The sequence below is a fragment of the Myotis brandtii genome, unplaced genomic scaffold (genome assembly GCF_000412655.1).
Source record: "Myotis brandtii unplaced genomic scaffold, ASM41265v1 scaffold565, whole genome shotgun sequence".
Lineage (NCBI taxonomy): Eukaryota > Metazoa > Chordata > Mammalia > Chiroptera > Vespertilionidae > Myotis > Myotis brandtii.
In genome coordinates this window covers 850,189-863,158 of record NW_005370105.1, presented here as the reverse complement: position 1 = coordinate 863,158, position 12,970 = coordinate 850,189, and the positions used below count along the sequence as shown (strand labels likewise).

General features: G+C 42.1%; 1 protein-coding gene across 1 annotated transcript in view; it reads right to left on the bottom strand.

Annotated features, from left to right (window-relative positions):
- COL11A1 (collagen, type XI, alpha 1) overlaps nt 1-12,970 on the bottom strand; it is a gene marked incomplete at its 5' end in the record, with an annotated part of 146,727 nt that overhangs the window by 41,620 nt on the left and 92,137 nt on the right. Inside the window, 5 exons of the mRNA XM_014549666.1 lie at nt 2,737-2,790; nt 3,266-3,355; nt 3,735-3,842; nt 5,946-5,999; nt 10,369-10,422. Coding sequence (XP_014405152.1) covers nt 2,737-2,790; nt 3,266-3,355; nt 3,735-3,842; nt 5,946-5,999; nt 10,369-10,422 — 360 coding nt within the window. The remainder of the gene's footprint in view (nt 1-2,736; nt 2,791-3,265; nt 3,356-3,734; nt 3,843-5,945; nt 6,000-10,368; nt 10,423-12,970) is intronic.

Here is a 12,970-nt window from a genome sequence, read left to right as displayed (position 1 = left end):
ACAAGAATAGATGGATCCAGAGACAAATGGGAAAGGGGGGGCGGCCGGGCCGGGGGGGCTTGCCCGGGGTGGGAATGGCTGGGGTGGGGGGGGTGTCAATTGGGGAAAAAAGGAGACATATGTAAAACTTTAGACAATAATAATAATAAAAAAATGTTTCTCACCCAGCTGGCGTGGCTCAGTGACTAAGCATCATCGACCTATGAACCAGGAGATCCCCGTTCGATTCCTGGTCAGGGCACAGGCCCAGGTTGTGGGCTCCATCCCCAGTGTGGGGCGTGCAGGAGGCAGCCGATCCATGATTCCCTCTCATCATTGATGTTCTATCTCTCTCTCCCTCTCCCTTCCTCTCTGAGGTCAATAACAATATGTTAAGAAAAAGGTTTCTCAATACACATTTACTCCCAGCAGCCAAACTTCAAAAACACTACAACACCCCAGTTCTGCACTTCGATGATCTAGACAGCTGTGAGCACTTCCAGACTCTGTTTAGACCCAAAAACTCGCTTTTCATCAAATGATCTTTTATTTATGGCTCCAGTGCCAACATCGTTCCTTTAGGCAAAAATCATTTTTCTCACCTTGTCTTCTTTGTTCTGTCTTTTAATATATCACTTATTTATTCTTTGTTATTTTACCTATCTCCTACCTGGCTTCCTCTGTAAGCCATAGCTCTTTGTAGGAAATGCCCACTTAGTGAATCTATATAACGTAGGTGGGTCTTGTCCAGAATTTTAAAATACTGACTGCAATAAAATATAATAGATAATGTGAAAGTATATTACATGTACCGTTTCATATAGTGAGTTGTACTCAAAAAGTCGTAAGCAAAGAGTTATCTCTCTAGTGTGTCTGTTTTGACTCTGATTTCTGTAAGCTGAAGCACAAAGATTCTAATTTTCATAATTTATGAAAATATATACCAGGTAACTGATCGCGAAATTACAAATATTCTCAAGCTAGGATTCGCAAGAGGTTTTTCTGGGGGTATCCATATCAAGGGCCCCACCTAAAGCGATCTCCTGTCCTCAAACAGAACCGGTGGTTGATGCAAATCTAGACGTTGCTGTCCCACTGCACACCCCCCCCCCCCCCCCCCCCCCCCCCCCCACCCCCCGCACAGACAGCCCGCTCTGGGTTTCTGACTGAATGAATTATAAGGAAAGAGAACGGGCGTCCAAGGATTCAACCTGCCCATTTGCTTAAGTAGTTTAATCTCGGATTCATTCAAATTAAATAACTGTTATAAAGAGCACAAGTAGGAGTAGTAAAGCCCAGTGAGCTGGAATATGAGCTCCTCTAACTCTCTTCCTTTTGACACAGTTGCTCACAGGAGTCGGGAGAATCAAGAGGACTTGGACCAAGGAGACTAAGAGGAGAGAAGTGAAGACGTTTAGAGTGAGAGATGCACAGCTGGAAAGGAGTCTATGCAATGTGTGAGGGTGGATCTTTGTCGTCAAAGGACTATAAACTCCGGCTCATCATTTACCTTCTCTAAGCCTCAGGTCTCTCACCTTTAAAAAGGGAATAATATCTACCTGGTCAGGTTATAAACACCATTAAGATAATGATTGTAAAGTTCATAGCATTAATAATTGAAAGACTAAAAAACACTTGCGATATCATTTCATTTTCTATTTCATTTACCCTTCACATTCTTTATTTACATTCTTTCCCCCAAGAATTCTATTTAGTACCTTTTCCTTCATCTGAATAACAGCAAAATCTCCATCCCTCTCCACCCCTGTGCGTCTCAATCCTGCACGTACCGTTACTTAGTCAATACCCTGAAGGTAACGTTAATAAAACAGACTCTGGTGATTGGGATCAAATTGTGACGATCGTTGATCACGTTAAGGAGTTTGGATTCTGAAGGCAGCGTGGGGCCGTGAGATATGTATAAGCAAAGGAACAGCATAGCTAAGGGTGTGTATTCAACTAGAATCAGGGGAACCACTGGCTGAAAAGGGGAAGAAAGTGGAGTCCAGGAAATGTCACTGAGACACAATTAAGCAAGGAAACAAAGGAAAGAGACTGGACAAAGGCAGTGGTCGCAGAAATTAAGAAAAGGGGGGAAATTAAAGAACATTTTGAATGTGGAACTGGAATGACCTCAACATGTGTAAGGAAGTTGAGAGACAATGTGAGGCAACCATTAGCTTCTGCGATGGGTGAAATAAAACGCAGCATGAGAAGAGGCCACTGAACTGGGCAGCTTGGCTGTTACTGTTAACCTTTCAGGCTACAGCTAAGAACCAAGATGAACTGATGGAGGGCCGTGTTAGATTGCTTTCCTAGGGGTTGGTCAGGTATCTCAAAAAAGGAATCTGATATTTACTCATTTGCCAATTATTTGATGCGGTTGCATTAACTAAATAAAGCTATCTGGAGAATGTATACATGGATATACACGTTTTGTGCTTCTGTGATGTTTAAATAAGCATTGATAACATTCCAGTCGCACCGAGTACTCAGAATCAGACAAATTACGATTTAGGAGGCAAAATAGCTCCTTTCCCTCCTGACAGCATGGAGGAGCAGTATTTTCAGTCCTCTGAACTCTCTGTTTCTGCACTCATTAGTGCAAGCAATTAGCAGCAGCCCAGCGCTGGCTGGCTTGATTGACACGTGTTTATTTCTCTCCGCACGCCGTGGGAGCACAGTGGGAGGATAATGAAAGGAGAGGTATAATTTGCAGCCGTGGCTGGCATGGTTGTTTATTACAATCATACTTACCACTGGACCTGGTGGGCCCTGGGGACCCTCTCCTCCTTTCAGGCCAGGTGTACCCTGGGAAAAGCGGGGGAAACCGAGAAAATGAATCGGTGCGAATTGAATATAAATTCAAGGACAGCATGACTGGTAAAATGAGGGTGTGGGGAAGTGTTTTCAGACACAAACACATATTGCGATATAGACGATCATCCATGCATACGCTGACACATTTCCCTTTCATTAGTCACGAATCTTTATTTAGTTAAAAAAAGAAAAGCAAATGTTTCGCCCTAACCGGTTTGGCTCAGTGGATAGAGCATCGGCCTGTGGACTCAAGGGTCCCAGGTTCGATTCCAGTCAAGGGCATGTACCTTGGTTGCGGGCACATCCCCAGTGGGGAGTGTGCAGGAGGCAGCTGATCGATGTTTCTCTCTCATCGATGTTTCTAACTCTCTATCCCTCTCCCTTCCTCTCTGTAAAAAATCAATAAAATACATTTTTTTAAAAAGCAAATGTTTCTAATAAGCAGTTTCATTCACGGTGATGGTACCTGAGCTCCAGGGAGACCTCGTTCGCCAGGGAAACCGCGGAGACCTGCTGGACCGTCTTTCCCTGAGACGCCTTGAGGACCTGGGTCGCCCTAAGGGATAGAACATACATCCGTCATAGGGAGCGATTTCCATACATGTGACCACAAACAAAACTGTAGCTCCCCCTATCATTTCACAGTGAGCACATGATGGGAAAGGCCACATACATTAAAATAAAGTAACCACGACTTATATATATTTCATATGGATATAAATGGATGGTTTTATAGTCAATGGAGCAAGCTTCTTATATCATTGTTCGGTTATGCCTTGAGGTACAGCCAAGTGCGTATTTCAGTGACGTTTCTTTCTGACGTTCACGGGAACGCTCCACCACCGTGTAGTTAGCCCAACTATGACCAGGGACACGGAGCTGGAGTGAACAGTAGGTGGATGTTGCCGGCCAAGAACATCCCTGAGCATCCGTACCTTTGCACCTTCTTTTCCTGCAGCGCCAGGAAGGCCTTGCTCACCAGGCGGCCCTGGGGGGCCAGGATGTCCGCGTTCGCCCAGGGGACCGGTCTCGCCAGTGGGCCCCTCAATGGAAAGGCAGAACTCGTTAGATCGCGCTTTCATTTTTTGCAAAGATAACACAAACCCCACATAGTGCATCGTTCTCATTCATTTGCATGACGTCTATTGTTCTGAGTGATTTTCAGGACGCCCCACAGAACACTTCCCATAGAGCACTCGCGGTGCCGTGTCTGGCAGGAGTCTGAAAAGATGACGTGTACTCTTAGAATCAGAGTGTCCAAGGGAAAGCTATTAAAAATGGAAAGAGCTGCTCTCTTTGTTCAATACCAGAAATCTTCAGAGTGAGGTCAGTCCGAGTGCTGTAAAAAGCTATGGTTTCTACCTCTAGTCTGTCCCCTTCTCTCTTTTTGTCTAAGATATCAAATAGGAATGAAGAAAAAAAAGCCATTGGGACCACAATGCTACTCAATGAATCATGGCTTGAAATTGAGCTCAGGTTCCCAGGAACCCAAACAACCAACATGGTCCCCCTTGGAATTTCCCGAGTGGAGCCCTCACTGTTAATCTACATGCATCTGACAAAGTCTGGCGAGTGGCAGGGGATCCTCAGGCCATGGGTTTGGGCTGGCAGTTCCTCCCGCCCGAAGGCTGTAACAAATAACCCGCTGCCTTAAACTGCTGCAAATGCCACCGTGAAAAATGCCAGGTCATTCACGTGTCCCTGAGCACAGCTGTTCTGTGGCAAGAGAGTTTAATGAGCTCGCAGGAGGATCCAGAGAATGGAGACCAGCGCTGTCTGTCTCCGCTTAGATACAGGGGTGGGCAAACTTTTTGACTCGAGGGCCACAATGGGTTCTTAAACTGGACCGGAGGGCCGGAACAAAAGCATGGATGGAGTGTTTGTGTGAACTAATATAAATTCAAAGTAAACATCATTACATAAAAGGGTACGGTCTTTTTTTTTTTAGTTTTATTCATTTCAAACGGGCCGGATCCGGCGGGCCATAGTTTGCCCACAGCTGGCTTAGAACAAGGCCCCGGAAGGCACGAGACTAAAGATGCGTAAATGCAAAGTGCGCAGATGCTGTGCTTGTGGGAGGGGAGTCTTCCTACAACCTGAAGATGCAACTGGTTCTTACCTTTCGGTCCTGGATAAAGAACCAGATGCCCCAAATTGGAGTGTACATTTTTAGGTTTAAATTCCTTTAATTATATAAGGTGTCCCCCCCCCCAAAAAAAATGTATACACACACTTTGAATAATTATGAAGGCAGTGTGTGTTTTTTAATACATTTCATTTTCAAAACCAAGCTATCAGCTGTTCAAGTGTGTACACATGTTTGGGACACCCTGTATATTGCTGCAAGTCCCCACCTTACCATCAATAGGCAATCATTTTCCCCGAAGGAAATTTCCCTTCAATTTTTGATCAGAATTTAATAGTAAGGAATGTAAAATGGAACCTAATTTAATGGCCATCACCACTGAAGACAAAAATGAGCAGCGATTCACACAACTGTGCCAAAAAAAAATAAATAACTGGCAAGGACTGCACTCAATATTGTTCCTTTTAAATCACACCCTTTGTCTTAACATGAAAATGTGATTACATTTGAAACAGGCCATTGGTTTTTCTTTCTCAAAAGTACCAATAAAAATAATCCAATGAAGATGCATACTCAATACATCACCTGCTAAAATCATTGTTATGAAGACAAAAATCTTAAGATACAATATATTACAAATGTTACATTTTTAGAATAAAATTGGATCAAAGCCTTATATTTCTAATCCACTTCTAAGTGTAATTTATACTCAGAAGACTAAAGTCATTTTGTAACTTGAAATTCCGGGAACAGGGGATGGCCGGCCTCGTTAACAAGGCATTGTGGGCTTTCAGCAGATGCTGCCATGGCCAGACTCACTACACTGTGAATTTTCTGACTTATTTTTAAGATTTTTCCTTCTATTTTACTCACTCAGTTCAGTTAGAAATCACTTTACCTAAGCAATAATTGCTGAAGTTCATTTGATGTAAGCAAGATGCATATATTACAATGCTACTGAAATACAAAAAGACTTCATTTTCAATCCTAATAAGCTGGCAGAGGCGAGAACAGAAACAGGAGAATAAGGCGCGTTAGAGAAGCAGAGTGTGGGACATACCTGTGGTCCAACAACGCCCCCGGGCCCAGGAGGGCCGGTCTTGCCTTGAAATCCCTGAAGAGAGAAAGCATAATCCATTAAAGCTCTACAGCAGTGGTTCTCAACCTGTGGGTCGCGACCCCTTTGAGGGTCGAACGACCCTTTCACAGGGTTCGCCTAAGACCATCGGAAAACACATATATAATTACATATTGTTTTTTTGATTAATCACCATGCTTTAATTATGTTCAATTTGTAACAATGAAATTGGGGGTCACCACAACATGAGGAAATGTATTAAAGGGTCGCAGCATTAGGAAGGTTGAGAACCACTGCTCTACAGGGTACGACACATAAATTAAAATTCTCCGAGATAAGGGAACACCGCACATGAAAAGGAAGTCACTGTTGGCTAAAACACTTAGTGTGTCATTATTTTCCTGCTCTTTAAAATTCAAAATTCACCATGTGCATTATTTCACATGACAGTCCAATGGCGACTTTCAATAAGCTCAGAAAATGGAGTAAGACCCTGGGATGAGCCTGGAGTGGAAACATGTCCTCAGCCCTGCTGTTCAGGTCAAACGAGATCATTGTCACCCAGCGCTGCTGACGGGCGGAATCAATGAGGATGGTAGACATTCTGCCCAACTGGCCCCCGGAATACTTGAGCCCAGCCAGTGTGGTGCAGTGGTTGAGTATCAACCTATGAACCAGGAGGTCTCGTTTCGATTCCCGATCAGGGTAAATACCTGGGTTGCAGGCTTGATCCCAGGAGGGGGTGTGCAGGAGGCAGCCAATCAATGATTCCCTCTCATCATTGATGTTTCTATCTCTCTCCCTCTCTCTCTAAAATCAATAAAAATATATTTTTAAAAAGGTATAAGAAAAAGAATACTTGACATGATTAATAAACATCTCAGCATTTGATCAGTGTTCTTTATAAAAACCCCAAAGAATATACTTATAAATGTATCTTGCATAGGATGAGTCATTAAGGTAGAATCTGCTATATGTTAGCTGCATGCACTGGCTAAATCATGCCTTTGGGCTATATTTGGTATCTGTATTTCTCAAGACTCATGGGTTATTCATTCTGCATGTCTGTATTATGGTTGGCAAGTTTCTTTCTTATGTGAGTGAACTTATGTTTAACAGTTGGAGAAATAGAACTGAATTAAAGCATATGGTATTTGCAAGGTTTATTCACTATAACATCAGATGGAGATAATGAGGTCAGAAAGCGCCTGGCTGGCGTGGCTCCGTGGCTGAGCATGGACCTATCAACCAGGTCACTGTTCAATTCCCAGTTGGGGCACATGCCCGGGTTGAGGGCTCGTTCCCCAGTAGGGGGGTGCAGGAGGCAGCCGATCCATGATTCTCTCTACTCATTGATGTTTCTCTCTCTCTCTCTTCTCCCTTCCTCTCTGATATTTAAAAAAAAAAAAAAGGTCAAAAAGCAAAGGGCAGCCACAGGTGCCCCCCCCCCCATTTATACCACAACCTTCCAGGCCTGTAAGAATGGAACTGTTATTCTGAGCATCTCTAAGTGTGTGTTACATGCCTTTAGCGCCAACGCCTGGTGACCCTCTGAATGAGAGTGCGCCCACATTGTCCTGTCTTCAGCAGCCCTGCTCAGCCCTGCATCCTCACGCCTGTGGCTTCCTTCCTGGAACCAGTCACCTCACTTTTGCTCTTCCTCTTTGGCTGCTGCCTTCTGTTTTTCCCAGTGATAACCGTCTTTTCCAAAGAACCCCCCTTCTCATGATGTGCCCAAATGGGTCAGCGTCAGTTTTGTCATTTTTGCCACCAGGGATGTTTCAGGCTTCGTTTGCTCTAGGACCCCTTGTTTGTCTCTCTTTTTAATGGCTTAGTTCAACTGAATCTTGTTTTTTCTGTCAGCCTTCTTCACCGCCCAACCTTCCCATCCGCACATAGTAACTGGGAGTAGGAGGGTGTGGGTGGTCTTAGCCTTGGTCTCTAATGACCCCTCTTTGCTCTTGGCGATCTCCCCCGATTCTCCCATGGCTGCCCGGCCCATCAATTCAAATGGTAGCTTCGGCCAAGAATTCAGCCTTCTCTTGAATTCTTGGCTGAAGCTACCATTTGATTTGATGACTAAACCAAGATCAGCAAAATCTTTAACAATTTCCCTGTCCTCATTGTCTGTATTAGGATCAATACAGGACTTGGCACTGTGTTTCTGAGAGAAACTTGGGTTGCTTCAGTATAATAGAAACTATTTCTAATAATTCCCAGTGGTCTTAAAAAGCTTTGGATGGTAAAATGTCAGATTGAACTCTCAATTCAAGGATTTCTGACTGAGGACAAAATTCCAATGTAAAAAATATCCATTTTTAAAAACGAGGTAACACATATATAGCAAAATACAGCTACTCTAAATTCTTGTATAAGGTAATCTTTTAAATCCCAGTCAGCGTGCGCGCGCGCGCGCACACACACACACACACACACACACACACACACACGAGAAAGAAAGGTTCCTGGCAATAAGATTATTCACTATTGCTCTTAAAAGTGGATTTGGCCTGCTGGCATGGCTCAGTGGTTGAGTGTTGACCTATGGAGGTCACGGTTCCATTTCTGGTCAGGGCACATGCCCACGTTGCGGGCTCAATCCCCAGTGTGGGGCGTGCAGGCGACAGCTGATTGATAATTCTCTCTCATTATTTATATATTTTTTTCTCTCTCTCTACCTTCCTCTCTGATATCAATAAAAAATATATATTTTTTAAAAAAGTGGATTTGAAATCTAAAAAACAGTTTCCCAGAAATAATGCTAGCCTTTGTCCAGGAGAAACTACTCAATGAGAACATCCATCCTAGAATCATTAGTTAATATGCTATTTTCCCTCTTTGTTTAAATTTAAATATATAATATGGTTACTCTGGAGAAAAGCAGAAGCTCTTATTAAATTGAAGACAAAAGGGATTTTATAATGAAAATTCTCTAGGTATCCCTCCCTTCACAGACATTTTGGGAATATTACAGAATTATTCCCACAAAGCTCTACCAGGACTTGGTTAAAAATGATTGACTGCAATATTTAAATGAGAATGCATTTGCAAATTTGAATGTGGATTTTTCTTTAGAGGGTTTATTTTATGCTCTTCATGTAGCTATCTTTCCCGGGAGAAAACCCAACCAATTTTACTCTTTGGTCTCACTAAATCATTCTGAAATGTATTTTTGAAATCCAAGACTTTGAAGTTTACAATCTGACTAAAGCGAAAAAGTTCTTACACCAAGAACTATCACTTGGTGAATGACACAAGACTACACAGAAAATCATCACGTTTTCAGATTTGTTATCGTGGACTGTGATGCGACTCCAAATACATCTTCGTGCTCACAGAATGCCCTCAAACGTTTTGGAGCCTCATCCTCAAAGCTAGTCTGTGTGGTGGTTTCCTTAAGAAATCTGGATAAAATTAACCAACGATGAGAAGCAAAATGGAATTCCAAGTCAACATGCTAATCCACGATGATTTCTGTTTAAACTCACACCCCACTGGCATAGCCTGACACCTGGTTTTGTGATGGTGGCAGAGTAAACCCACAAACCCGCCAGGATCGGTAGGGCATAGCTGAGCTTCCAGTGTTCCCTCTGCCCTACTCATGTATTTAATGTTACACTGTTCATAACTTTAAAAGAACATTCAGTCACATGTTCCCATTCATATTTTCCTACTGGAGGCAAGAGGATACATTTGACCAAGTTCCAGACCAATTATAGCCTTGTGGTTGCAACATCAGAAAATATTGCATCCTTTTGTTCTGGAGAGAAGAATGTGTCATCTGCATGGTTTACTTTAATGTGTTTCCTTTAGACTGTGGAGGGGTGATAGGGTTGGTTGAAATATATCTGCAAACAAAGACTTCAGTGAAAGGGCCAGGGTGGAGGTGTCACAAAAATAATGGGGTCTTTCTTCCCCATCAGCTCATCCCAAGATGCTGTAATTGACCATAAGGAAAAGCAAATCAACTAACATCCCATACCCTCAAGTCTGTCCTTTTAGGTGTTTAGATACAAACATGGTCCTATTTATGCATTTTAAAAATATATTTTAATAAGAGTTTCCATAGGCCCAGCGGCGTGGCTCAGTGATTGAGGGCCAGGAGGTCACGGTTTGATTCCTGGTCAGGGCACAGGCCCAGGTTGCGGGCTCAATCCCCAATGTGGGGCATGCAGGAGGCAGCCGATCAATGATTCTCTCTCATCATTGATGTTTCTCTCCCTCCCTCTCCCTTCCTCTCTGAAATCAATAAAAATATCTTTTTTTTTTTTTAAAAGAGTTTCAATAGAATCAATTTCTCCATTGTCCTTAACCTGGTAATTGAGCTGTTAAACAAAGTAGCTTTCTGTTCAATGATGAGGTGCTAGAGATGGACAATTTTAATAGGAAGAGGGAGGTCACTTACAGTCTCTCCACGTTGCCCAGGGTGCCCTGGCAGGCCATCCTTCCCAGGTGGTCCCTGAAATCACAAATAAAAACACCACATGCTATAAATACGTATGACTTGTTGTATAGTCTCATGCAATATGTTAGATAATTTTCTTATATTTTTATTAGATATTGTATTTTTGATGTTCTGTTGATTTCATATATGGTAATTTATATATATAATCTCTTTGGTATAATTCTATCTGAAAGAGAAAATTGTACAACCCTAATCTGAATATTTTACATTTCAATTCTCTTCATTAGTAGTTACCTTTTTAAAAGGAATAGTGACATATATTTTTTATTTTTGCAAAAATGTTAGTTCTTTAGTACTTGAAATATGAATATATTTTGCCCTCCTTTTCTGATCAATTTTCAACCCATCAAGACTTGGAAAGGAGAGAGAGACAGTGCCCTCTAGTGGTGGTCTGAGCTTTTAACTGACAATGAAAAGAAACACAAACTCTATGTTATAAACAATGGCCGTTACCTCTCAATTGCTTCAAGAAAAGGAAAGAAGGTACTACGCTCAATTTTAGACATTATCAGGACCAATTTTTCCCAGTAGGATTTCTCAGATTTTCTTGGAAGCATCATGTTTGTTAAGCACGGGAGAGCAGGTCTACTCTGCTATCACTTTTTTGTAGAGGATGCTGTCTTCTTCATGACCGAAGAAATAAATGAAGCAATTAACTAAGTACTTAAAGTAAACAACTCAGTGAGGTTCCTATGTTTCAGACACTTAGGAGCAATAGGCTGCTTCTTTAGGCTGCGTTATGAATTATCCATCCTCCTCAGAAGCCATTCTAAGGATCAGTTCACATTTCAAGACATGTTTATAGAGGTGGGCACACACAGCCTTGCCATTCTGGATAAATGAAGAAAAACCACCATTTTAATAACATTTTAATGATGACAGATATACTTCTCATGATAAGTTAATTATTTAAATACATCTCTGTATTTGTTTAAACAAATGCGCTATATACATAAATCTGCTTTGGAACATCATGCTTTTTCTATGTTGAGTTGGAATAAGGGGTTTATTTAGAAATAAGCTCATTTTCACAACCACGTCCTTCCTTCTCCATCAAAGAGATGAAGGCATTTCTTCCCTAAACATTATGCAAATGCATCCCAGAGAAATGATGGGTACTTTCATCTCATGCTCTGATGTTTCACTTGCCAGAGGAACAGAGTATAGAAACCAATCCGCTCTGCAGTGAAAGCATGTTCCTTAGCACTGTCGTGTCTCTCCAACAAGAGTGCGTTCCGTTCAAGTGGAGGCACTTACACTTCTCACGCCTCGTAGAGACAGAACGCATGCATGATCAATGGCTCCAAACTTGTGGGAAAGGCACGAGAAAACAGGCTGGAAAAGTCTGAGGAAAAGTGGGTCAAGTGGCTTTCCCTGACAATGAAGTTACATTGCATGAAGGGAAACAATCCTTAAACATATGCCCATGAGTAAACGGTGTGATAATGTGCAAGTTACACATGACACTAGTTTTTATGCTGCTAAACAGTGGTCTCTGCACGTGGCTTCGAAATACTCATGAAAAGAATCCTATGTGTAGCTATTATCCTACATTTAATATTAGCTATTTGCATTAATCTGTTTATAATGCAGTAATGCAGATAATCTGCTCTTGATCTGTTTGCAGTAATAAAACTGTAGTGTTAAACTAATATTTTAAACATACTTGTACATGTGTCTGTGTAGACTGCACATACTGTCTGAAATTATTGTAGAAGGCAAGAGACTGCCTTAACATTTACTATTCAAGTCAGTATTTCACAATAAATAATTTATCTTCTGAAGATGTGAGCTGAAGTCACATTTGAAAGTAACAGTGAAATAGAGGGTTGTTCAAACTCAATAAGAATTGGAGAACATATGTATTTATTTATAAATTATTTTCAACATGTTTAAATATATAATGTAATAACATATAACATTTATTTAAAATTTTAACATCTTAATTTAGAATGTTCTGAACGGCTCCTTTTTGCAAGACTTGTACTGAACGCACCAAAGACCTATTGAATCAAAATCTACATTTTTAACAGGTGCCAACGTGATCTGTGTGCACATTCAAGTCTAGACAAGAACAGTGGTGAACAGAGTTGAGCGTTTGTCAGACCTACCTGGAGACTTTGCTAAGAACACCCTCCCTCCCACACCCCCCCTAAGCTCTGAGCAGGTAGGTGAGTGAGGCTGGGACAAGACTTTGCATTTCTAACAAATCCCAGGAGTGCTGATGTGCTGGTCCAGGGACCACACCTTCAGAACAGCCTCCTTAGACGGGTGATGCTATGGCCAAAAAGCTGTGTCACCCCAAGTTTGTATGTTAAAACCCTAACCCTTGCCTGAATGGTGTGGCTCCGTGGTTGAGTGTCTACCTAAGCAGCAGGAGGTCACGGTTTGATTCCCTGTCAGGGCACATGCCCTGGTTGTGGGCTTGATCCCCAGTAGGGGGCGTGCAGGAGGCAGCCAATGATTCTCTCATCATTGATGTTTCTCTCACCCTCTTTCTCTCTCTTCTCTTCTTTCTCTCTCTCTCTCTCTCTCTCTCTCT